The sequence below is a fragment of the Canis lupus genome, chromosome 1 (genome assembly GCF_048164855.1).
Source record: "Canis lupus baileyi chromosome 1, mCanLup2.hap1, whole genome shotgun sequence".
NCBI classification, from domain to species: Eukaryota; Metazoa; Chordata; class Mammalia; order Carnivora; family Canidae; genus Canis; species Canis lupus.
In genome coordinates, this window is record NC_132838.1 from 47775586 (window position 1) to 47802033 (window position 26448).

General features: G+C 40.8%; 2 protein-coding genes and 1 long non-coding RNA gene across 3 annotated transcripts in view; 1 reads left to right on the top strand and 2 right to left on the bottom strand.

The window, feature by feature from the left end:
* Positions 1 to 3320: 3320 nt before the first annotated feature.
* Positions 3321 to 26448, bottom strand: part of TMEM242 (transmembrane protein 242) — a 30808-nt gene continuing 7680 nt past the window's right edge. Inside the window, exon 4 of the mRNA XM_072828960.1 lies at positions 3321 to 5556. Coding sequence (XP_072685061.1) covers positions 5458 to 5556 — 99 coding nt within the window. The 3' untranslated portion in view covers positions 3321 to 5457. The remainder of the gene's footprint in view (positions 5557 to 26448) is intronic.
* LOC140635011 (L-lactate dehydrogenase A-like 6A) lies at positions 11356 to 13101 on the bottom strand. Its single transcript, XM_072828951.1, has one exon. It carries the CDS (start codon positions 12925 to 12927, stop codon positions 11800 to 11802), a length of 1128 nt encoding a protein of 375 aa, XP_072685052.1. The 5' UTR covers positions 12928 to 13101; the 3' UTR covers positions 11356 to 11799.
* On the top strand, positions 13353 to 13922 carry LOC140635023 (uncharacterized). Its single transcript, XR_012032376.1, has 2 exons — positions 13353 to 13523; positions 13629 to 13922. It is a non-coding gene; the product is annotated as an uncharacterized lncRNA (long non-coding RNA).

The following is a 26448-nucleotide window of genomic DNA, read 5'->3' on the forward strand; positions in this document are numbered from 1 at the left end:
CACGACCTGAGCCAAAGGCAGACACTCAACCACTGAGCCACCCAGGGGTCCCACTAATCTTTCATCATTCTGATGTGATTTTTATTTCCTTGAGATTTGGTGGCTGAGGTCAATGTAGACAGCATGGGCAAATAGGGGAGGGTCACCAGGAGCCGGATGTGTGGTCTTGGATGCAGGGACCCTCTTCCCAGTGAGAACATCCCTTCCTCCTCCCCACCCCTCCTCTTCCCTACCCATATCCTTCCTCCTTTACCTCCTTCCCTTCCCATAATTACTAAGGGCATAATTATGCACTTAGTCCTGAACCTGAAAAGACTATGCAAGGATGAGTGCTTGCTTCCCTGTCGGGGAGGCAGGTGCTTCTCTAAGGCATCACGGGATCTGTTTGTAACCTAGTCCTATACTTCCTGCTCCCTTGGTGGTACTTGGAATACTAAAACATTATGCTTTTATTTTATTTATTCATGAAAGAGACAGAAAGAGTGGCAGAGACATAGGCAGAGGGAGAAGCAGGCTCCCTGTGGGGAACCTGATGCGGGACTCAATCCCAGGACCCCAGGAGCATGACCTGAGCTGAAGGCAGACACTCAACCACTGAGCCACCCAGGTGTCCCTGGAATACTGAGAAGTTAAAACAAATGTTTTCCTGTGAGGAATATGGATCCCACCCCCAAATGTTGGTACACACATCAGAGATGTCAACTTTGGACGATTCCCATGGGAACATCTTTGTATGTGAGAGAGATTTGGAAGGACATGGGAAAAACCTGCTATGCAAGTGGATTTGTTGAGTGAGAGCCCCATCTTGCCTCCAACTCCGGATAAGCCTGAAGGTCCAGAGGCTGTACCTCCATGTATCTTTTTTTTTATTTTAAAGACTTTATTTATTTGACACAGAGAGCACAACAGGAGGGAGGGGCAGAGGCAGAGGCAGAAGGAGGCTCTCCACTGAGCAGAGAGCCTGACGTGGGGCTCGATCCCAGGATCCTGAGATCATTACCTGAGCTGAAGGCAGACGCTTAACCCACTGAGCCACCCAGACGCCCATCTCCATGTATTCTTGATCGCTAGGGCTGAGGCTCCCTTTTCACTGTATTGCATAAAAAAAGTCTTCCTCTTAAACAAGGGGCTGGCAGACTTGATGTGCTGTTCCTACAGACACTTTAGTACAATCACCTGAAATAAAAATCTATGGGAAGAGCATCAGGGCTGGCCCACAATCAAGCTTTCAAGCAAAGGGTTTCCTATCATTCGTATTTTTTGACAAACGGTCTTATTTTTGCTTTGTGTGAGATTGTCTTAGAATTTTCTTTGCTCTGTAACCTCTACCCTAACTGAAGGACCTCTAAGTAACTGTGGCCACTTGTGTTCTTTTCAGACAGCGGCCCAGGCTGGCTGGAGACCCAAGTCTGTAGTCAGGAGCCTCGATCTCCAGGCAGTCACCTAGATGTGTCTGGTGGAGTGTCATCTGTCAGGCTGCAGGCCTGGACTCCCACACTGAGCCCAAGGCATCAGACAGGGGCAGCATGATGAACTTTGGAGCCTTTTCAGATGAGCAGTCGTAGGTGCTGTATAAATGTGCCAAGCTGCCGCAGTTTGCCTCACTGAGCTTGAGACTCCTTCAAGAATGGAATTTACTGTTCTGTCATTGAGAACATTCACATGATCTCTTGCCCCTGTTCACTATTGGTGTGTGTGTGCGTGTGTGTGTTTAACTAAGTGATCATGCCTCACCAAATGATATGGAGGCAAAGCTTATGCGAGAAACACAAATTAGGTCCTGAATCACTTCACTACTACTTGGGCAGAAAAGTTGGGCTCTATGTGTTTCCTGGTGACTCTAATTTTCTCCCAAACACAGTTATATCTACCATCAGACAAAATTTGCTAACAGCCTCACTCATTATTACAGATTAATGTCACTGCTTGCAAGAGATGCTTACTTTCCTCTTATATAAGCACAGCCTTTGATAATTAATCCTGATAACACCAATATAGGGACCCCAATACTTGACATATTATTCAATGGCTTTTGGCAGAAAGGAAAAACATCTCACTTGAGTATGATAAAACACTATGAAAATCTGTATTTTACTACCTTTCATGAGAAATTTAACTATTTGGAGAAATAATTTTATATTTTACCTGGCTGGTTTTAATATATACTTAGCTATTTGCTTTATTTTTAAAGAAGATGCATGAAAATTGGTGACGATATACAACATTCTCCATGAACCAAACCTAGGAGAGATTAAATTTTGCCCCAAGTGAAATAGCTAAATTCAGTGGATTTTAATTACTTTTGTCCCCATGGGCTTTTTTTTTTTCTTCTTAATTTCTTATATTTTCCCCTTAGGTTGCATGATTAATTTGCAAGTTGAGTCCCACACTGTCCATGAAACGAAGCAGAATGTATGACAGATGAGGTGATTAGGTGCCACCTTTTGAGCACTAAGAAAGCTTTTTCCAACATTGGCCTGTGTCAGGGCGACAGAATTAGGGTCACCCGTGGTCACGCCTCACTGCTGCTGGGCCCAGGAGCAGCTCACTCAAACTCCGGATCATTAGAATCCCCATTTCTGGGGCCCCTGCCTGACTTACTAGATTAAGTATCTACCTTTGGCTTGAGTCATGATCCTGGGGTCCTGGATTGGGCTCTCTGCTCAGCAGGGAGCCTGCTTCTCTGTTTCCTGCTCCTCTTGCCTGTGCTTGAGCTGTCAAATAAAATCTTAAAAAAAAAAAAAAAAAAAAAGAATCCCTGCTTCTTGTAGAGATGGGCAGCTCGGCATTATGTGAGGCACTTCCTGTGCCCTATTTTTCATTCTGCGGTTGTTTAGAAATCATTTTCTTGACTCTGAAAATAACAGCAGCCCATGGATATGTTTTTATGGGGCAGTAATAACTTACCAGAATACATGTGGATTTTTTTTTCCCTTTCATGAATGAATCCCGAGGCCTCGGGAGTCGCCCCTCCCTGCCCACTGCATTTTCTCTATATTACTTTCTCTAATAGCTCTTTTGGTGCTAAGATTCTTACACTCAACCAGTGTAAGCAACATTCTTATGGAAAGCCGCCTTAATGTTGGCTTACGCATGAAATGGAAATGGCTTGTGTTATTCATCCTTTAAAAAATTTCTAGTGCTCAGCCTCCATGAAATGGATTGCTTATGGGGAGATAATGTCTGTTCCATTCCTTTTTAAGTCTGTGAAAAATGTCATCCTGGTTAATAGGGTGATTAAAACTCTTTATGCTCCAGGAGATAAATGTGATTATGTTTGTCATACTCTACCCAAGATAAAGACAGCAAAGAAGGCAAACTTGAAATTCCATAACATTTCCTCTCTTCCATATCCAGGAACATTCAGAACTCAATACACAGATGGTACTTCACATAAAGAATAACATTATCTGTTAAACATTTTTCCTTTCCATTAACCAATTTAACAATATGCCTCTGGTATAAAAGGAATAGACAAATGACTAAATCTTCTGATATCTGAGTTCTGACTGTAGAAAAATACCACTTCAGTCATATTGTTTGTTTTCCTTTAAACTTTCATCTTTTGTTACTTCATTTCTCCTTTTAAAATGCAACTGGAGCCTATGCCTGGTGTATCGTAGGGCCACTGTCCCTGTCAACCTTCCCTCTGAGGGTGATTCACAATCATTCTTACGGGGGCTGGCCTTGCCTCCCTTGAGGACAACAGACGTATATGTATATGAGAAGTGTCTGTAAACGTGAGGCATTCCAGAGAGGTATGTGTCTAAACATGTATTCCTCAGGCCTCCCACATGCCAGGCCCTCTGGAAACCATGCTCCTAGCCTCAGGCCAGTAATATGGGCACAACCAGTTCAGTTTGGCTCTTGCCTTTCCTTCCTTCATCTCATTTGGAGGCTAAAAATCTTTTCTTAGCAGAGATTTAGCTAAAAATGAAAGCTGGGTGAGGAGTTTTTGCAGCTCCATATGCCCTGATAAATTCCACACTTCTTTCCTTTTAGTCCTGGATTTTTAACAGGTTATATATGAATCCCAGATGCTGCTTACACCTGTTTAATTAATTAACAATACAGCAGCTTTAACAGGGTAACTGGTCCAGAGAAAAATGTTACATTATGCACTTGACATTTCACTTAAAAATTTCCCTTGGAACTAAAAGGTTTCATTATAACAGAAAAATTTCAAATGTACTTTATTAAACCTGATTGCTAATTAGAACCTATGTAATTATAAAAAAATTGCATTACTGATATCCAACCATATTTTTCTGGATATTCGGACATATTAAAGTACTTTCTTTAAAAAATGTTCATTTCCAGTAAAAATAATTGCATGTAGACATTATTCTATGTTTTCTCTAAGAGACCATGGAGGACAGGAAAGGGTTGGGCATGTATGAAAGAATTCATCAGGGAGGCAGTACTAACTACTTAATAATATTGAGACTCAGGAAGCCTGGGTGGCTTAGTGGGTGATCATCTGCCTTCGGCTCAGGGCCTGATCCTGGGATTCAGGATCAAGTCCCACATCGGGCTCCCTGTGAGGAGCCTACTTCTCTGCCTCTCTCTCACTCTCTGTCTCTCATGAATAAATAAGTAAATCTTTAAAAAAAAAATACTGAGACTCAATACTCAAGTAACTTTCTAGTTAAAAATATTTGCTAAAATGGGTGATAACTGGATTATTTTTACATTAACAAGTGAGAGATAACTACAAACTATTAGTCAATGTTTAGGGACACAGAACAAACTTTTCAAAAAAGTATGTTTTATATCCACAATATCATTACTATTTTAGCATGACTGCCTTTTCAAGTTATCGTAATCTGTTGCTGGCTTCTTCTCTATGTGTAAGAATGTGTAGGGCCTTGCAGTGAGCTCATCAGCTAACTAAGGAGCAGGTGCAAATCCAGGGCTGTGTTCAGGACAACAGAGCCATACCCACTTGCCTGACGTACAGAGTTTCCCTGTTAACCTGTCACTTTGGGATCGGCCTGATAAGAGTAAGCCTTCCAAGTCCTGGTAATCACATACTAACAAGAAAGGCTATTGAAACTCATTTAATTAGACACATTGAGGTACTAGTGCTGTTAGGAATCTGTCTATAAAGATTTTCCATCAAATGTTATTATAAATTTTTTTCAGGTACAAAACTTGGTTTTAGCTGTTATAAACAGAAGTATTTCCCTGGGAATCTTCTCCACAGAGAGGTTATATCCATGTAATTACTTTCAAACAATATTCCTAATTTTGGGAATACCTTAATATACACATACACCCATGTCAATTTTAAACTGTCAGCCTCCTATGTGGACACTGAACACCATCCATCTATGGGTTCAGGCAACAATACACATGTTCCTGATGAGAAATCAGGTGAGTCTCCTTGCTTCTGTGGCATCTCCAAAGTCCCCCTTTCCTTAACAGTTGTTTAAGCCTTTCCCCATCGTGCTCATCTCACTTGGATTTCAATGCTTCCTCCCACTCCAGAGACGATTCAGAATTCTTGGGAATTGCTGGAAATATCGACTGCATTTTACTTCGAAAGTCTTTCATCTAAAAGAAAAAAAAAATCAGTTATTATAATTAAAAGAAAGAGAAAAGAGCCAAAGCAATTAGAGACAGACCCTGCTGCCCAAATGATACTTTGTTGCTTGTGGGTACAATAAAAGGTAAAGACTGTGTTCCAGCTACCTGGAAAGGAAATGAGATACACCTCTTTTCTTCTTCCAAGTTTTAATCTATTGGGCTTTAAATAACATAAAATGCCACTCTGAATCTGGAAGGCAACATCATTTAAATTGCCAACCTGCCATGATATTTATTTCCTACCAGAAAAAATGCTATGTATTGCTGGCTTTCATATATAAAGAGGCAGCTGAGAATGGGAGTTCTTAAGTTTTTGGGGGTGGGATGGGGGGGGAGTTCTGTTTATGCTAAATATTCCAAGGCCATCCAAAGAAGAATTTTGGAGCCAAAAGGAAGACGTAGAGAGGAGAAAGTTAGTAGGTTAATAAAGAGTGAATCAGTGGATGGCAGATGAACTAGAATGTTCTCATATACCAGACTATGTTGAAGAATCTGCATAGAGGTTTTGCCAGCAGAGGTAGATTTGGAGCCTGAGAGTCAGAGCAGGGGGTTGGAAGATCTTTATACGCAATGTCAACCTGGAACACTTGGCTTCACCTCCAGGGCACACTGCCCTAAGGGCAGGGAATACTAATTTATGGGAGCTGGATAATCTTTACATTGGATAGTATTAGCTACACACTTTTTGATTCATTATTTTAACCTATCTGGTCCTGTTATGAAGGTATCCCGTCAGCACCATAGCTCAGCGTTACAACATTCTCATCAACTATAGCCTAACTGTATTTCTCAAGGATACAGATCTCAATCAGATTTGTGAAGCACCTTGGACTCACTGACAACACCAAGCTGTTTCTTGGTTATTTTGAGAGTTGGCTAATTTTTTAAATTTCACTTGATTTTGAAGTAGATTACTTATCTTGTTTCTAATTCAGCAACTTTGTCTTGCTCGTGACTTGTAAGTTCCTAGGTATCTGCTCCAGGCACGGTAGCACTGGTATTAGCAACACAGACTCTGGTATCAGATAGACTTCTCTGTTCAAATCCTAACTCCACTTGGGAAAACTGCTTACTCTCTGTAAGTGGTAGTTTACACGTGTGTAGAATGGAGATTACCTGCTTGTAGGGCTATGAGTATGAAAGCATAGCACCTGACACATGGTAGGACTCAATATATATTAGCTATTGTCATTATAGCATCATCAGTGTTGTGTTCCAAGAACAAAGATATATATGTTTGTTAAAAGCATTACTGTAGGGGATCCCTGGGTGGCTCAGCGGTTTGGCACCTGCTTTTTTCTCTCTCTCTCTCTATCATGAATAAATAAATAAATCTTTGGGGGGGGGGGAAGCATTACTGTATAGTTCAATGTCATTTTGGTTTAAGTATTTTGACATTGGGAGATACAGAAGACTACACGTTATATGTAGTCTGTAGGAGGTCCATGCCAACCATCCCAACGTTTGGGTCCCAGATGCCTGCACTCAAGACACACATATCCACAGGAAGTCTGTCTCTCCCTAGTCCTGTCTTCCATACAACTCTCTAGCTTGTACTGTGACAAATCCTTCATGAGAGGCTGTCAACTACAGGCAGTACTGGGAAGGGATTGGAATTGTTGTTCCAAACAGCAGTTCTCAAATCATGTCATGACACTTTGGTTGTCATAGTCACAGTGAACTACTATTTGCATGGGGGGGGGGGGGGCGCAGATTCTAAATATCGAAAATGACCACAAAAAGAACTGCTTTTCCCAAAATCCCAACATGGCCTTGTTGAGGAATCTTTTGCACAGACTTTCTCAAAGACCTCTCTGGGCAGGGTCCGTCATGTGCTGCCTAGTTCTTTGCCTTCACCTTTATTGGCTGAATGTATTACAACTAAACCTAATGATGGTTTTCAAATGGTGTGTCAGAGAGCGAGGACATGAAGAGAATCATTCACCATTATACCTGCTCAGTAGTTGCTGAGAAGGGAGAAGCTGGGAAGCTCAGATGATATCTGGGTAGAAGTAAAGGGTGGCTGCTCTACTTCAGCAATGGGGGAGGGGGGCTGTGTTCCCATTTCCTCCTCTTGGGTTTTTTTCTTTACTTTCATTTCCCAAGTATTGTATCATTTGTTCCCAGAGTCATGTATGAGTTACTGAGCCACTGGAAGGAATTATGTCTGAGAAAGAGCCAATTAGGAATAGGCAGACTTCAAAGACTGGTAAAGGAAGGGAGGCAAGTGTATAAAGAACACCATTTATAGGCCTCTTCTTTAATTTTACAGCTGTGGAAAGGGAAACCCAGAGTCCACATTGAAGATATAAACGGGGCCTCATGTTGCTTTAAACAATGGGGTTCCACAGAAGGTTTTTAAGTTTGTACTATTTTTGTTATATGGATAGGAAAAAAAGACCTTTAGGGTTTTTTGTTTTTGTTTTTTATACCTCTATCAGTTTCTGATGTGTTCAGTTCAGAGGTGTTGGTCTTACCAGTGATACTCTGTAACAGGCCAACAGAACATTCTCCTGCTTAAAAATGTGCTTGAAAAGATTTAGGGGTTAATTTAAGCAAATTTGATTATAAAACCAATGTACTGGATTCTACGATTCCACCATAACAAGGACAGCTATTGCCATAAACCAGTCCCTATCCTATATCCCAAAAGTTTGGTGAGGACAGGGTATGTTGCGAACTGGTCTCCAGCCAACAACTCAGTTTTACTCTGCAGCACCTTTTCAAACTCTGGAATCTCTTCCCTGTGGTTTCCCCCTTTCCCTTTTTCCTCTGACCAGGGAGAATTTGACACTGGTTATGGGTCACAGGGTTACCCTTTTAAGCAGGGCCACTGTGTACTGCACAGCTCCAGGGGCTGTTCTCTACAAAGATCAAGACAGGAGTGGCACCGCCGAGGCAATGAACCCACTGCTCAAGAACCTCATCCTTAAGTCCCAGTGTTTGTGTTCAACAGTGATGGGCTGTAATATTATTACAAAGTACTACTTTCTACGGCAGTTCTCAAATATGTCATGACAAATGGGAAATGTATTGCAAGTAATTTGTCACTAATATGGACATTCTGAAGACTGGGTATGATCGACTTTTTAGATATTAGAACAGATTCAAGATTATGTCTCTAATAATGTTGCTCTCATTCACACTGCAACAGCCTTTTGAAGGGCCGTAGAGCCAGGATGCCAGAAGTAAAATATGGGATACTGCTACATGTCTTGGCAGGAAAAAAACAACATGAAGACTCTTGGTCTAATATATGGTGTGCTGAAAAACTCCTTAAAAGCTCAGGATATCTACCCAATTAATTTGAGAAAACCCTTACAGCAACTATTCTTAAAAAAAAAAAAAAAAAAAAAGCAGTTATTGGAATTAAAAGTTCAAGTTGTAAAATTTCTTTGCCATTGAAGCTCATTTAGCTTCAATTGCCTCTTGCGGGACTTCAGTGCTGGAGGTAGAACGATGAAAGCTTTATTATAGAACCAACTGATGAGAAAGCCTTTGGATATGTCAATAATCATGGTGCCAAGAGTAATTTTGAAGAACTTGGAGATTCAGCTTATTCATACAATAGAATAAGACTGTAACTGTTGCTTGAACAGGAATAATAATGTCTGCCATGTGAGATTACTTATGTGCCAGGCACTGTACCAAGCATTAGGCTATTATTTAGTCTTTACAATTCTATGTGGCAGAAATGAGAACCACCACTTTACATATGAGAAAGGTTAACCCAGCCATGGTGACGTGCTTTCTAAGCACAACTGACTGACTGATGTCCAGGGTTTTTTCACCATAGCCACTCTGGTTCTGTGACCTGGAAAGATTTGGTACCTCTGTAATCTCTAATCACATACCAGCTTTTGCTTAAAAGGATTTCAAATGCATATAGACTCTTACAATGGCTACCATTTTATTTAGAATAACCAGATAGCCAGAAATCATGTACTTCTAGATTTAGGGGTTATATGTACTTCAAGATATAGGAGGGTTATATGTACTTCTAGATATATACTTCTCCACCCTCTTCAAGTTATGTAAACAGAAGACTAGTTCTGGCAAAAGAAATGTGTTATCACTTCCAGGGTGAAACATTTAATTGCAGGTGTTTCCAGGCCACTCTTACTTTTCCATGGAAATAATGGAAACCTGTGTTACTATTGTGATGCCTCAAGATCAAAGCAATCTGAGGTATGAAGCCACCTTGTGTAGGACAGCTCCCCTAGAAACTAAAGTAAACCCACAGTGAATTTTACAAGAGAAATAAACCTTTATGTTAAGCCACACATCTGGAGATCATTTCTCACTGTAGTATATATAACCCAGCCTAGCCTGACTGACATAGTGAAGAGAATTACAAAACAGACCTAGGGCATGCTCTGATCCCTTTCAAAACTACATTAAACTTGGCTGAATAAAAACTCAAGGGCTGGACAAAGGGGAAGAGGAACTCTGTGCAATTAAGCTTAAATAGCTCTTAGAATCAGCTGGAACAATCAAACCACCATTCTTCCCACTTTCAGAGAACTCAGCACATCAATTAGTCCCATTATATGACAATACTTCCTGGGCAATCAGAACATTTCTAGATGTTTCCAATAAAATAGTATGGGAGCTCTGATCACTACGGTAAAAGGTCCTTTTTTGGGGTGGATTGCTGTTCTGTGTCTACCTGATGAAACCAACTAAGCAGGGCTGGCTTTATTTAGAGAAGAGATGCTAGTACTTTTCAATTTTGATTAGCCCTGCTGATATCCACATGGGTCCTGAGATATGTTTGAACATACCGTATTATTTAATATTCAACTATATTAGGAAAGCTAACATGAATTTGAGTTTTTCTCAGGGCACCTGGGTGGTGCAGCTGAGTAAGCAACCGACTCTTGGTTTCGGTTCAGGTCATGATTTCAGGGTCCTGAGACTGAGCCCTATGTCAGGCTCTGTGCTCAGCACATTCTGTTTGAGATTCTCTCTCCCTCTGCCCCTCCTGGTCATGCTTTCTCTAAAATAAACAAATCTTTAAAAAAAAAAATATCATTTTCTAAGTTATTAGTACATCATTTAGGTAAAGATCAGACAAGCACCTTTACTTTCTCCTAAACCTGCACTGTGTCACATGTATAAAGTCTAGAATCTATAGTATAAAGTCAATTGACATAGGAATAAAAAAAATGTATAATTTTCTGAGAAATATAATCCCTGGAGTACTTATTAAAATAACTAATTTTTTTTATGACAGTGCTTAGCAACAGGGCAACATTCTAAAGCAAAAGCTTTCTGTGTGAAGTAAAGTGAGCAATAGGGATGACCCTGCAGCATCTTATGACCAGGCCTCACAAGAACAATCAGTAACACACTACCTGATTTAATGTGCTAACTGGTCAGGTTATCAGACACAGTTGTAAAATAATTTTAGTCAGGCTTTGTCTTTGTAACTGCAAAGTTTAGGAATGTTTCCTTTCCCTGCCAAATAAATACGAGTAACACTTGCCACCTCTGGACTGTCAGGACTCTTTCTAAAAGGTGTATATTTTACTGCATTGAATACTTTACAAGTGCTACCAACCAGCTCACTCCTATTTTTATATTTTAACTTAATGATCCTGCTTCACTGGCATCCATACATGAACATGTGTGTGCATGTGCCCCTCTGTCCCTGACAAACAGGACCTACTCTTGGCTCCCATTTTATAATACCTTTCTTAAGGTATTACAGCTGATAGACTGTCATAGGGGAATGAAGACAGCTGATGGCTACATTACAGAAAATACTTCTGCATTTACATTTATTTTTACATTGTAGAGAAAGTTAGGTCTTAAAAACACATATAAGTGAACATAGTAGGCATAAGCCAGCCAGAATGAAAGAACATATATACTTGATGAAAATTATTTCTGTAACACAATAAACTCCTATATCCTATAATCTTTTGGACCAAATAGCAACCAGAAACACACACACAGCAAGTACTGGTACATCAGTGATACAAAAACAACTCCTTTGATGCAATCACTTAGGAATTGTGGGGAAAAAAATTATCCTGACATCTGGATGTTAAATAAAAAAGCTGGGGGGCACTAAATAAACCAGTAACTCTACTTCCTTCCCTGTTTTTAAATTCTAAAACATAAAGTTTATAAAAAATATTTGACATATACAACCCTACAACTACTATCTCATCAATAACTTCAGAAAGGTAGTTTCAAACAACTTTATAGGTTGAGCTCCTTCTGAATTTCCCAAAGTGTTTTTGCACTCTTCTTCAGACGAGCCTGTTCTTCAGGGGTCAGCTTTATCTTTATGAGGTCGGCAATACCATTCTCTCCCAAGACACATGGAACACTGAGGAATACTTCTTCGTTTATTTCATAGAGACCCTTAATTATGGTAGAAACTGGATGCACTCTTCTAAGATTCTTCAAAATACTTTCTGTTAAATCAGCTACAGATAGGCCAATGGCCCAAGAAGTATAACCTTTCATTTTGATAATCTCATAGGCACTAGCAATCACATCTTTGTGGACATTTTTCCACTGCTCAGGATCTTTTTCAGTTCCTATATCTGAGTTCAGATCCTTCAGAGGGACCCCAGCGATGTTCACTCCACTCCACACAGGAACACTGGTGTCTCCATGCTCTCCAAGGACCCATCCGTGACAACTGTCAGAGTGGATACCAAGCTTCTGCCCAATCAAGAAACGAAAGCGGGCAGTGTCCAGATTACAACCACTTCCAATAATACGGTTCTGGGGAAATTCACTCAACTTCCAGGCCACGTAAGTTAATACATCCACCGGGTTGGAAACAACAATCAGCTTGCAGTGAGGGCTATACTGGACAATATTGGAGATAATTAACTTAAAGATGGCCACATTTCGCTGGACTAAATTAAGGCGTGTCTCCCCTTTTTCCTGGCGTGCGCCTGCTGTGATGACCACGAGGCTGGAGTTGGCAGTGACAAGGTAATCTCTGCTGGACACAATAGTCGGCATTTTCACAAAAGGGCTGCCATGCTGAAGATCCATCATCTCGGCCTTCAGTTTGTCCTCGTTCACATCCACAAGGGCAAGTTCATCGGTCAAGCCCCTTAACAGGATGCTGATAGCACAGGCCATGCCAACCGATCCGGTTCCTATAATTGAGACCTTGTTGTGATGAACGACCTCCTCGGAAGTGAGATTCTTGAGAAGCTCGCCCCGGACCGTTGCCATGTTGGACGCGGGGACCACGGCCCAGGCGCCCGCGGGGGAGAGGCCGGCCGGCCGCTGGGGACACAGGCGGTTCACCCTCGCGGCGCCCGCTCTCCGGCTGCCCCGCAGGGCTCTCACAACCCAGCTCATGGCCACTCGCAGGAGAGGTGGCGGAAGAGAAAGGAGGGAAGGGGCGGACCAGCTTCGAGGCGCGAGGGCGGCGGGCGGCCGGTGAGGCGGTTAGACACCCACTTCACCCCTGGGGCGGCTGCGCGCGCCACCTCCCGCCGTCCACTACTGCGGCTGCGCGAGCCCGGGGCTCAGGGAAGACCCCGCGGGCAGCGGCGGCTGCACAAGCTCACGGCGGGGCGCAAGTCTCCCCCCAAGTCTACTACTGCGGCTGCGCGAGCTCGTGGCCAGCGGAAGGGCCCCACCTCCCGCGGGCTACTACTGCGGCTGCGCAAGGCGGCCGGTCGCAGGGCCCCTCCAGGGCCTGCAGGGAGGTCCTAGCCGCGTCCACCCCGACTGGGGTGGGAAGAGGGCTCCTCTAGCAAATGAATTCTGAAGGTAAAGTTTTATAAGCATGAATTCTCTGCAATTTTTAACATGTATAATGGGCCAACCCAGATCCCCGGGATTACTAATTTTCTATTTCTGCTACAGATGCCAAGTAAAAATAATCCCAACAAATACACATAAAAATAGAGTTAAATTTTCTGAACTGTTTCCCTGCCGGGGAAAATAAGGTACGTATGCCCCGGCTCCGGATGGCCACCTCCTCCGTTTCTCTGCATCTGTACAAGGGGGTTCCTGTTGTATGCTGTATGTCATTGAGGGCTCTCTTTGGAAAGGTTCCGCGGCGTGTACACCAGTCACCACCATGAGCCACAACTGGGGAAGTCCAGGCTGCCGGCGCCGGGGAAGAGGCCGACCCCGAGCTCACCCTACTGAACGCTCATCACGACACTCCCTCACTGCTCTCTCAGGCCAAAGAAAGCCTGTGATCCATAGTCCGGATTAAAAAGGACTTCTTGAGTAGAGGTGGGGAGACAGACTTCTGTTAAAATGAAGATCTATCTTAAATGGCAAATTTTGACCAACGCACAAATCTGATTAAAAAACAGTAAAAACAAATATTAGTACAACAGGGCATCAGTTTATCTTCCTTCCTCTGCATTTTTCTGGTCAGTCCTATGAACATCCTTGGAAGTTACTAAGGGGATAGCAGCTTTGCATCTGATGAAATAGAAACCCAGTGAACTACAGAAGTCCAAGCAAAAACAATGGCACTTTCTCCCCACTTATAAATAGAATTCGGACTGTGTAATCATTCCTCAGAGTTCTCCTTTCCTTTTCACAGAGCAATATGCTCTTCCCAAAAAGGGCTCTTGGCACTCACAGCCCCCACCCAGGCAGAAAAACAAAAAGATTTCGGTTCAGAACACTGAATCTTGACAAAATGAGTATTTCATATTTAGGACTTAGAAAGCTATTCTCCTTTCTGCCACTGAAATGCAGACTAGGAAGAGAGCAACAATAAGCAAAGGAGTTGTTGAGGGGTGGAAAATGTGGCAGTTAGTGGGGCTCCTGTTTGCACTCCAGCAGGGTCCAGACACCCCTTTTAGAGAGTGTGGGGTCACAAGCTCCATGACACACAACAGTGGTGAGAGCACTGCACACATGAGTTCTCTTCACAGTGGTGGTCAGATTTATGGTAACCATTTGTCAAAAACTGGAGTTTTTAAAATGATTATTTTTATTTAATGGTGACTAACATCTTAGAGGGATCCCTTTAAAAGACCAACTTTTTTTTTTTTTTTTTTTAAAGACCAACTTTTGATCGTTTCTTCTATCCAGGTCATAACTGAAATGTTTTAACCTGATGCCTGTTCCCACCTTCTTCCTATGATGATTCCTTTGACCAGTCAAGTCATTTTCCAAGATAAGTGTTCTTGAGGATGAAATTCAAGCACATAAAGACTCTTAGCTAGATGACTTCTTTCTAAAGTAATTTTCTTTCTAGAGTTTGAACCTCTTCAGAAATAAAATCTCTGACAGCTGCCTCTTCAGTTTTTCCCCTTAGCCACAACTAAATCAATTTTGAGAAAATAACACTCTCCAAAATAAAAATACCTCAAACAAAGCAGCTTTTTATTTACAGTAAGTCTTGAGATAAGAAGGGAAGAACTAAGAAAGGCAGAGACACCCATGACCTCCAGAGTAGATTTAGGTCTAGTCAAAGACTTGGAAAGCCAAATAGAGTCAGACAGCTCCCTAATGACTTGCCCTAGGTGGCTCTTTATTCCTTTTGAATGGAAAACCTAACCTAACTCAAATTTTCTATTCAAAATACAGCATACTAAGATAACTGATGGCAGAATTATGCTTGATTACGTCCCTTAGCAGAGAGGAAGCAGGAAATGAAGATGACCAGTAAGTCTCTGGACCAGGAATGGTTGCAACAGAGTCGTTCTATTCCTTCTGCCTAGACTCTCACTCCCAGCTCCCTTGCCCGTTTTTCCATCTAGAAGTCAAACATTCCATCCTCTCAGTCTTCTACAATCCCCCAAGCAGAAGTGACTTTTAAAAATCTTATGCCACCAGTGTCTTTGTACCTCTCCATTGTAGGATTTATCACAATTAAATGTAATTACTTATGAATTTGTCACTCCAGAGATAATCTTTTATTGACAGCATATCACTACCCTCTAGAACAGAGCTTGGTAAGTGAATTCAGTAAATATTCATGGTAGAAAAGAGTGAATATAGAACCCAGTGAAGTAAGGCTAGCTGAAAGGTGAGAGAAACAGGAAAGCACAACTAGAGAATCCACCTGGTGCCAGAGTTCTAAATTAAGGGGCAGGTAAAATGTGTAGGTGTCTTTTTAGGGTTTCTTAGCAAGGCTGATATACAAGTTTCAGATAAAGCTATGGATAAGTTAAAAGATTGCTTAACTGTTTTCAAAGCCAGAGTCAATACGTACCAAATCAGAACATACAAAAAGAAAGAAATTCTACAGTGCTAGAAATGCAGTAAAACAAATATGTACTGGTAGAATATTTTCATCCTTTAAAAAAAGTTTTGTTCTTTGGAGAGATTTTAAAAAATAAAAGGGCACAAAACCCTTGATAGGAAAAGAAAAAAAAAAAAAAAGAGAAGCTGCAATGAAAGCAGTATTAATATTATAAGCTATAAACTCACCAGCAAGTAGAGCATATTATATAAACATCATTATTTTAAAAGTCTTGTGATTTAAAAATCATAAAATGCAAATTGTAGTTTTAGAACAAATTAGTGGGCTGTGATTCTATTGCTTATATACTAAAATCTATATAACTTTGTAATCCGTATGTGGGAGGTCTTTACAAATACCAGCACCTTAAAGCATTTTCTTTTGTCGGTGACACTGGCAATGCTGGGCGGGGACAGGAGTAGGGACATGAAGCTTTGTCTCCTGATAGAACAAAGGCAGACTGTCAATTCAGAACAACACTGTGATCAACTTCTATTTATGGTATTCAAATATCGTAACAGGAATCAGCAAGTTCATATAATAAAGTACCTAAATCTCTTTTGTTCCTTAAATGCACATAATTTTTGATGCCCTTAAAAGAGCCACATGTATTAATCACTCAAAAGGAAATATTTTAGTGTAGCACAAAACATGAAACAAAGAAAGTTAAATTCACTGGTGTGTGTTTAAACATCCCAAATCATAGCCAAAAACTGACAAAGCTTAATTTTATGGAGATAGGCTCTATAAAGGTGTGGCTTTATTAATTTACAACAATTATCCTCTGTGGTTGGATTAATAGAAATTATACTGTAGTCCTTGATAACAGTTCTATTCATCCAAAAAAAATAAAAATGACATGAAGGGTATTTTTGTATATGGAAGTTACCTTCAATTTAGGTAAAAACCTAAATTTATCTCAAAAAAGCTTAAGTTACCTTTACAGCCTCAAAACTGCCAGAAGAGATTAACTCCCTGTCGTAATGGTTAAAGATTAGTTTGCCTCAAGACTCCATCTAGGCAAAGAACAGAGCCAGCAGCAGGAAAGGTAGGAAGAGGAATGAGTGCTCAGAGGAGATGAGCAAGGACAAGGCTCAGAGACTAGGAGAACATGGACTTTCAGCATGGCTAGAACTCTTGAGTGCAACACAAAGAAACAGCCAGACTCTCAACCACAGCACTATGGACATGTGCGCTCGATCACTCTTGGTGGGGCCTGTCCAGTGTACAGGATGTTGAGCTGCATACCTGGCCTCTATCCACTAGATGCCAGTAGCATCCCCACAGTTAGGACAACCAAAAATGTCTGTGGATGTTGCCACTGGGGGGAGGGGCAGTCAGAATTGCTCCCATTAAGAACCAGTGGGTTAAAGAATAAGTAAGGGATAAGAGAGGGACCAAACCATTTCAAGGAACTTGGATTTTATTCTCAAGGGAAGAGTGAGCCATTGAAATGGCAGAAAGAGTATGATCAGATTTCATCCAACAGGTGTTTATTGGATACATCCTCTGCGCCAAGCACTGTTACAGGTGCTAAGAATATGACAATGAACAAGACAAATGAAGTCTCTATTAAAATTTACATTCTTTTTGTAAGGACAGATAAAACAAGAAAATGGTCACTATAACTTCATTTTGCAATTGTGCTGTGAAGAGAAGAAAACAGGATACTGTCAGAGAGGAACTGAGTGGTGGGAGTAAAGAGGCTACTTTATTTTACACCAGATGGTCTGGGGAAGCTACTCTGAAGAGATGATATAAGATCCGGCTGAAACTCTAAATGCCAACACAGAGCCTTCCTGGGGAAGGAAGGAGTCTCCTGGAAAAGCTGGAGGAAAAGCCCTGAGGAGGGAGGCCAGTGTGCTGTGGGGGGGGGGGGCGGGGGGGGCGGAGGTGAAGTGGGAGGGCAGACTGTGTGGTGCCAAGAGGAGGTCGGCGAGGCCAGTGGGGCTACATCCCACGAGACTTCTTCACTGGGAGCCACTGAAGAGTTTCTCACAGAGTGACATGACTTGCCTTACACTTTACGAATATCTCCAGCTGCTCAGTGGAGGAAAAGTTCAGGGGAAGGAAAGGAGAGGCCAGGAAGCTTTCAATATGCTAGGCCAGAGGTGAATGTAGGTGGAGCGAGACGAAAGGAGTCAGGCTGTGTTTAGCCGCACAGCCACCGAGCAGGACTTGACCATGGATGACATGAAGGGAATGAAGGGAAAGGAGAGAACCCAAGATGAGTCTCTGATGGGGTTTGGCTGGAATGGCTAGGGGGATGGGAGTGATCCTGGCTGGAAGTGGGAAAGTCAAAGGGAGTAGCAAGCTGGGAGGACAGGGGTGAGGATGCTTAGTCTGGTTAAGACACAGGTTGTTGATGTGCCTCTGAGACACATAACTGATGATGTATAACATGGAGCTGCGGGGTCAATCCAACATCAGATTGTGCAGACTGTTTTAAAATGCTAAGGACTAGCTATGGGACTGAGGGACCGAGCACAGAAGTGGAACATAAGAGTGCAAATACGAAGCCACTGGAAATTCCCATGTTTAGAGTTCGGCCAGCGAGGAGCCGCCAGCAAAGATGTGCAAAAATGGCCAGGGAGGCTGAAGGTGTCTCAGAGGCCAACAGCCAGTGTTTTATGGAGGAGAGAATGTTCAACTGTCAAATGTTGAGAGGTTAAGTCACAGGGTGATGAAGACCTGTGTGTGCCAGCAAGACAGACACTGGGGACCCTGACCAGCAGTTTCCCCCACAGCCAGGAAAGAAGCTGTACTGAGGAGAAAGGGGAGGAGGGGCAGGTGGTGACCATGATAGCACCTTTAGGAAGTCTTTGCCAGGGAAGGGAAGCAGAGGAATGAGCTGAAAGCTTTGGGAGAAAGATGAGTACCCTCAAGACAATCTATAGAGGCGGGGGAAACTTGAACAGTGTGCACGCTGCAGTAGAGGGAAAACTGACAATCAGCAACAGCTGAGGTGATTCTGGGAGCAAGGTCCTTTGGCAGATGGCGCCAGTGGCCTCTGGTAGCAGCAGGGACACCTCACCCATGGTGACATGAAGAGAGGCAGAGTGAGTGGTACAGATGCAGGCAGAAGTCTGGGGAAGATGAAGGCCAGAGCCCTCTTGCAAAGTGTGGATCAGGGACTATGGAGAGGCCAGGCGGGAGGCAGAGAGAACAGGTTACTTGTGACCATCTTGGGGCAGGGAGACACCTCCAACTACAGTGGCTGTGGGGGTGTGCAAAAAGCAAGACTCAGTGAGTGATTAGATAGAGGGGTAGGAAAGAGTGCGGCCATGGACAGAATCAGCTCTTCTCTCTGGGCAGCTCTGTGGATGATGCTACCGTTCACCGTGAGTGATCCAGGAGTAGGATGCAGGGTGGGGATGGGGTAGGGGTCAGTATGTATCAGTTCAGGTGGGAATGCACATGATGCCTACTGGTCATCCAAGAATCCGTGTCCAGGCAAGTGGGTCTGTGAGCAAAGAGCTCAGAGATTAACTACAAACACAGACCTAGCAGCCTTCTGCATGTGGATGGAGCCACCAGAGTGGATGGACCCTGTAAAAAAGAAAATTTAAGGGCAAGGCAAGGAACCTGGCATAAAATTTATAAAATAAGGCAGCAGCATTTTAGAAGTAAATGGGATAGTAGGAAGGAAAAAATAACTTGGAGGATTGAGAAAACTTAACAAAAAGAATAAAGAACTATAAAGGTTGAGACTCCAAAAGCACAAGAGGCAAATAATAACTGATAAATCTGAGTCATCAAAAAGTGAAATTATGTTCAGTATGGTCTACGTTGTGGATACACAGCACATTAAAAAAATTTTCTTCTTAAAATGGTTAGAAATTATTTCAGTCAGGAAAATTCAATTTAAGAGACCACTTCATTATCTGCTATACTGGTAAATTAATAATGATATATATATCAACATATACATGTAAATTTTTTTAATAGATTCTTAAATATTTCTAAGTGACCAACCGATAATAGGTACCCTTTACAACCAAGCTTAGGGGGAAGTGTATGCTATCAGGTCTTCACTCCACAATGCTTTATTTAGAGAGATCTGCTCCTGTGAGTCCAATTTTCTAATGCTCGGTTTAAGAAATAAGGACAAAGAAAAAGAAAATCCAAATGAAATCAAGGATACTTTTCCTCCAGTGGAATAAGGCTGGGAACATTCCTGAGGTGATTAAGCCTAATTTCTATCAGGCTTTGTAACAAGAAGGCTTTCATGGCAGAGCTTATCTTTTCTAGTAATTGTTGCACATTCCCACTTTATAAAATGCTTGGGGCCCTATTTTACTTATAAAAGGGAACTGGTGAGTTTTTAGAAGAGGTATTTTGGCAATATGCCAAAAAAGCTGATTTTTTTTTTTCCTGCCACCTTGGCTTAGGCAAAAACAAAAAACAAAAAAACCCCAGAAAACAAAATACGACATTGGTCATTATCTCCCATTTTAAACTGAGCAAGTGCTTGTGATTTGGTCTTTCTGTCACCAAATTGCTCTTCCACATTACATCGAGTGCCTCTTACCACCGGATGCCAAGCCCATTAGAGCTGCAATGAATGGGAAATAAGGGTTATAGAGATGTTCTTGTCACCTCAGACCTAAATTTAAGTGATGCACAGTGCCACTTCCAATTAATTTAAAAATGATTCCAGGAATATATTCCTCAATGCTTACGCTACCTGAAGGCCCTAAGCTTGACAGAATGATCTGTGCAAGATCACGATGACTCTGTGTGCTGGGTATTCTAGTAAGTACCATCAGAAAGTGGAATCGAGGCGGGGTCTGGTAATCAGAGTAAGGAACTCAAGTTTGCTTCCTGAAGACAGAAGCTGGTAGGGATCTTTGGAAGCTCTCAAATTAGATTAGGCAAGGATGCAGAAGGGACATCATTTAAGTCACTTTTCAGACTTCCCCTGCAAATCCCTCAGAAGTGGCTACCATTACACAATTTGCCAGGAAGCGGATTTGTTTTTAACCTTTGGCTGAAACCAAAGAAAAGTACAAAGCATACAGTCTATTTGCTTCTTAGATATCTTAGAAGTTAAAAACTTCTAAGTTTTTCATAGTTTTATTTACTTTTGTGGCTCTATCATTCACCTACAATGTTGCTTCCTTTAAGACAAATAACTTAAAAATGGTGTAGGAATAAATGTATTTGATACAAGATCTACCAGATGTTGAAATCAGCAAAAAGTCAAAAGAAAAAGATTTTACTCTAATTAGCAAAAGCCCATGTAGCTGGTCATAAGATCATTAAGAAAGGAACATAAACATTAACATAAAAAGTATACTTTAGCAGCAGCTATCAAAAAGGGCTGGAGGGATCCCTGGGTGGCGCAGCGGTTTGGCGCCTGCCTTTGGCCCAGGGCGCGATCCTGGAGACCCGGGATCGAATCCCACATCGGGCTCCAGGTGCATGGAGCCTGCTTCTCCCTCTGCCTGTCTCTCTTTCTCTCCCTCTCTCTGTGACTATCATAAATAAATAAAAAAATTAAAAAAAAAAAGGGCTGGAGAAAATAAATTTTATTAGAATGAATCCAGTATTATCCTAGAGGAAAGACATAATGTTACTTCTCTGAAAGGATATTTTGTAGAAGAGGAGAGATAAATGCCAATTTTGGGAGTATTTAAGGCCTGTTTGTTTTTACATGCTTTACCTTCTGTTTTTCAGGAAAAGGAAGCCTGGGCTCTTGGGAAAGCAACAACCTCTATCAGCAGATCGGGTGGCAACATGGGCTGGAGAGATGAGTAAGACTTCAATCACAGATTATTTGCATAAAAGCCTTTATAGTAGCAGGGACTTCAGAGAGATGCGTAAAGGAAGAAAAAGATTATTTTCCATCTATCAGATTGGCAAACATTTCAAAGAGAAGCCACGAATGGCAAGGGTGCTAGGAAACCTGTATGTGCTGTCAGTATCTTCTAGATGTATAAACTTCATACTTAGTGATAGATATCAAAAACATTTTTTAAATGCCCTTGGATTCAACAATAACATCATCTGTCTTTAGGACAAATTTCCTGACCAAGAAAAGTACAAAAAGATGCATGCCTGCAGAGAGAGGTTCACTATGGTGTTTTAACAGTGAAAAATTACAATCTAAATGCTATTGGCAGGAGACTGATTAAGTAAATTATAATATAATGGAGTACCATGTAGCCATTAAAAGTGATGGAGATTTATATACTCCACTGTGCAAAGATGTTCTTGTGGCTATTCAGTGAAAAAAGGTTCCAGAATAGAACAGTAAAACAACATTTAGATACAATTATATGAATATGCTTACAGAAAGTCTGAAGGGATGTTCTTATTGTAACAAATGATTACAACTCAGTGAGATTTCTGGTGATTTTTGTCTCCTTTTTTGTACTTTTCTACTTTAACACTGAGTACATAATTTACAAAAAAATCACAAAGCTATCTTTGTTTTAAAAAAGACAGGTCCTAAACATGTTTTTCTTTAAAAACAAGCAGAATGTGTAAATAAAGGCAAACATCTCTTATTCCTTGGTAAAAAACTAAACTAAAAATGCCCTTTATTTATAAGTTACTTTTTACATTTAAGTCTCTGGACAATTTAAAGTATTTCACAATAACTAAAAAATGTTTTGATTCATAGTTTTATTTACTATAAATAAGGTTTAGTTCCTGTGAGGTTTTAGTTCCTGTGAGGGCAACAATTATAAATTATGCCAATTCTAACTACACCAGGTATCATGAATGTATTATTAAGTACAAGGCACAGTAAATGTAAGCTATGGTGATTCTGACCAGTACTCTGAGACAGCCTCACCTCCAACAAATGTTGAACAAGATGAGTTCACAGGCATAAAAAGCCCTAATGCTCCCAGTCATATCAATCAGGAATTATTTATATATCCAGTATCTTTCCTTCTAAGGGGAGAAAAAAAAGACGTAATAGTCTAACCATAAATGCACTCACTCTTTTCAGAAATCCTTTCAAGTATCAATACTTAATATAAATATGAAAAGGTACAAAAATTAAGTCTTTGTGCTTGAGTGACATAATTATAAGTGGCAGGGTTTTTTTTCCCCAGAGATTGTTTATTTGAGAGAGGAGAGAGAGTGCATAAGCAAGGAGAGGAACAGAGGGAGAGGGAGAAACAGACTCCCTAATGAGCAGGGAGCCTGATGTGGGATCATGACCTGAGTGCAAGGCAGATGCTTAACAGACTGAGCCACCCAGGTACCCTGCTTTTTCTTTTGATAATTGGGGAATTACTAGTTGGTATCTCTAGAGATCCTTATTTACTCACTGACAAGCATTTATCTCAACTATTCTAAACTGAAAATACCTGCTCCTAATAGAAATGATCTAATCATACTGTCATAGTGTGAACCTGGCTTGAACATGGCAGTCTCCTAGGATCATTTGGGGATCATCAGCTGCAGTAGGGGACCACAGGCCCATCATAAATGCTCATTCTTTTCACAATTAAGTTACTGTTATAAAGTTAATGCCATCTCAGCCATAATCAGATGATAAAATACTATAAGTCAAAGTAATTGATGAATCCATACTAAGGAATCAGGCCTTGCTTGCTGGCCCACAACACTGCTCAGCAGGCGGGAAAGGGTGAGACAATCCGAGGATGAATTTGGATTGGTTCCTATACGAAGGCAGGGAGGCTCCCACCTTAAATCCTGGGTATGCCTACTGGCTTCAGTCAGCTTACCAGATAGCCTCTACTAGCTCTCCTTTTGTGGAATCTCTAAATGATAGACTATTGGTAAAATATAAACTTATATCTGATATATTATACATGTTCTATGTGAATGAAATTCCATAATAACTATGAATAAACAAAGCATAAATTCAAAATATTTTTAAGGAACTGAATAGCTTAGCTTCAAGCATTTCAGCATGCCCTCGGTTAGCCAGCAGATGTAGCTGTGAATTAAAATAAGGAATGTGAACTGAGCTCTTTCAGCCAGTAGATGGAACCCTGCTTTTTTTTTGAACTAGGTTTATCTTGATTTAATACAATTCAAGGTTGCTACCAACAATTATTTGAACTGGGACTGATTTTGATTTACCTGAATTTACCTAGAATGATCATATCAATTATTTATTGAGTGCACAGATCTGGGCCATTTCTGTCCAGCATTTTCTAAGATTGTTTTCTTCAGTCATGGAAAGATAACTGAGGACTCCGAGCAACCTCATAATTATCCTCAAAACTCAATGCAGAACTGAGATATACCATATTGCTTTCCACAAGACTCACATTGGGTCATATAATAAGAGTTTGCTTACAGAGTCTTAAAACCAAAGCCTTTCCATAATAACAGTCTACTGGGGAGCCCTGTCTTGGCACAGTGCCTGGCTCAAGGTAGGCCCACATATATCTTCTGAATGAACAAATTAATAAACACCACTGCTTTTAAAAGGTATGCTCTTGAAAAACTATCAGTTGTTGATTTTTCTGCGAGACTTCTTAGATGTGGAGATCAAATTGATATTCCTAAGGACCTCCAGGTAGGGAGAGAGTATATTTGTATTCTCATGCTTTAGTTAAAGACATGAAGATATAAAAAGATTCCAAGTGTCCTTTTATTCAGTAGTGCAGATCAGAAAATAATCTTTCTTGCCGAACTATTTTATTTAGGCCATAATCCTCCTATTGGTGCCATAAAAAGAAGTTCACATTCTAAGAAACTAGAATAGCACCAGATAGCCCATAAAGCCCAAGTTCTTGAGCATAGAACTTAATCTAAATAACCTAATTTTGTTGGTCAATGAAAATTTGGATTGATTCATTATGACTCTTCTTATTCAAAGGCTATTTTTATGTTAAAATACCTTAAAACTGTATTACTCAGTTTATGACCTACATGACTAAGTTCTGGAAATACCACCTATCAATTCCATGAAGTCAATATAGAGTGCTAACAGACCACCATTTTTATAGAAACTAAAAGCTTAATAATCTTATTATTAAATATTTCATGCCCTCAATTATATTTCACATGTAGTCAAAGAAGTTTTGTGATCTTCTAGGCAGCTGTGCTTAATTTTTAGCATAAATTAAAAAAAAAATTTTTAGCATAAATTAATAAAAATAAAATCTAATACTATTTTTTTAAAAAGGTAGTATTACTGTTAAAGCAATACATATTAAAGAAACAAACAGAAAAGTAAAATAAAAAATTCACCCGCACACCCATAATTCATTCACATATTTCTACTGGACATATTTCCCCCCCAGTTTTTTCCACTTATTTTCAAATAACTGCTCTCATATTTTATATACAAATAAATCCTGCTTTACCATTATACTCTAAGCATTTTTCAACTGAAGATGAAGGCTAAAAGGAGGGCTTCTCTTTTATGAGGAAAGAATGGCTGGTCATAGCTGACTGATGTTAATTACAATGGTGGAAGTGAGGCCCATATTAAAGATACCCAGTAGGGACGCCTGGGTGGCTCAGCGGTTGAGCGTCTGCCTTTGGCTCAGCACGTGATCTTGGGATCTGAGATGGAGTCCCACATCAGGCTCCCTGCAATGAGCCTGCTTCTCTCTCTGCCTATGTCTGCCTCTCTCTAACTCTCATAAATAAATAAAATAAAATCTCAAAAAAATACTTAAAAAAAAAAGATACCCAGTAAAACCTGTCAAGTTATCAAGAATGTGTAGATCACATCATAATCAACATCAAATTTACAACATCCCTCATCTCATCCTAGCTCCTTCCAACTACTCCTTTATTTCCTACCTTAGCTAGGGGAGGTAACATTGGAAAAAAAATCTAGCTTCTAAAGACTGTCAGATTTGGATCCAAATCTTGACTCTGTCAATTACAAGCTGTGTGATTTTGGACAAGTGACCTAACCTCTCTGAATCCCAATTTCCACTATCTGCTTCATAGTTATTGTGAAGGTTAAATAGTCTGCTATGTCAAAAATGTCTGGTACAATGCCTGCAATGGAAGGACAGATTTTATACTGGTCAAAAGCAAAATTGAAGTAACAAAAAAATCATCACAAATCTTCAGTTACAAGTTTTCTAACTTTTCTAGGTAAACACAACTTTATCATTATAAACAATTACTAGCCAGCAGTTATGTCAAAAATAAAGGTTAATCAGACCAGGAGAAAAGCAACATTTGCCTATTAGTATATTTTGAGTGGAAAGTACAATAACTGCCTATGTTCCGTTATGATTAAACCCAATGTGAAAAACTCAGTAATGCCAATAATATTACTTATCACTCCCTCTCCCTTGCAATTTTCCCCTCTCTACTGAGTCAATCTCATCAGCACACTCACATGCTATTAATTCTCCCAACATAAAAACAAAAAACCAAACACCTCTCAATCTCACTCCCCTTCCAATGACCCCATCTCTTTCTTTCTCTGTAAAGCAGAGCTCAAAATGTATCTATACATATCATCCCTCTCCTCCCTTCTCTTTTGGATCCACTTCACCTAAGGCTTTACCCACCAAGACCTGCTACTTTGTTAACTTGGCGAACTACTGAGTCTCATCTGATAGGACTTAACCTTAGTATACACCCTCTTCACCTGGCGTCCAAGTCACCATTCTTCTGGTTCTCCCTGGTTTTCTCCTTTGGTAGGGAAATATCTTTGCTAATTTCCTCTGTATTTTCCAATCTCTCAACCTTGG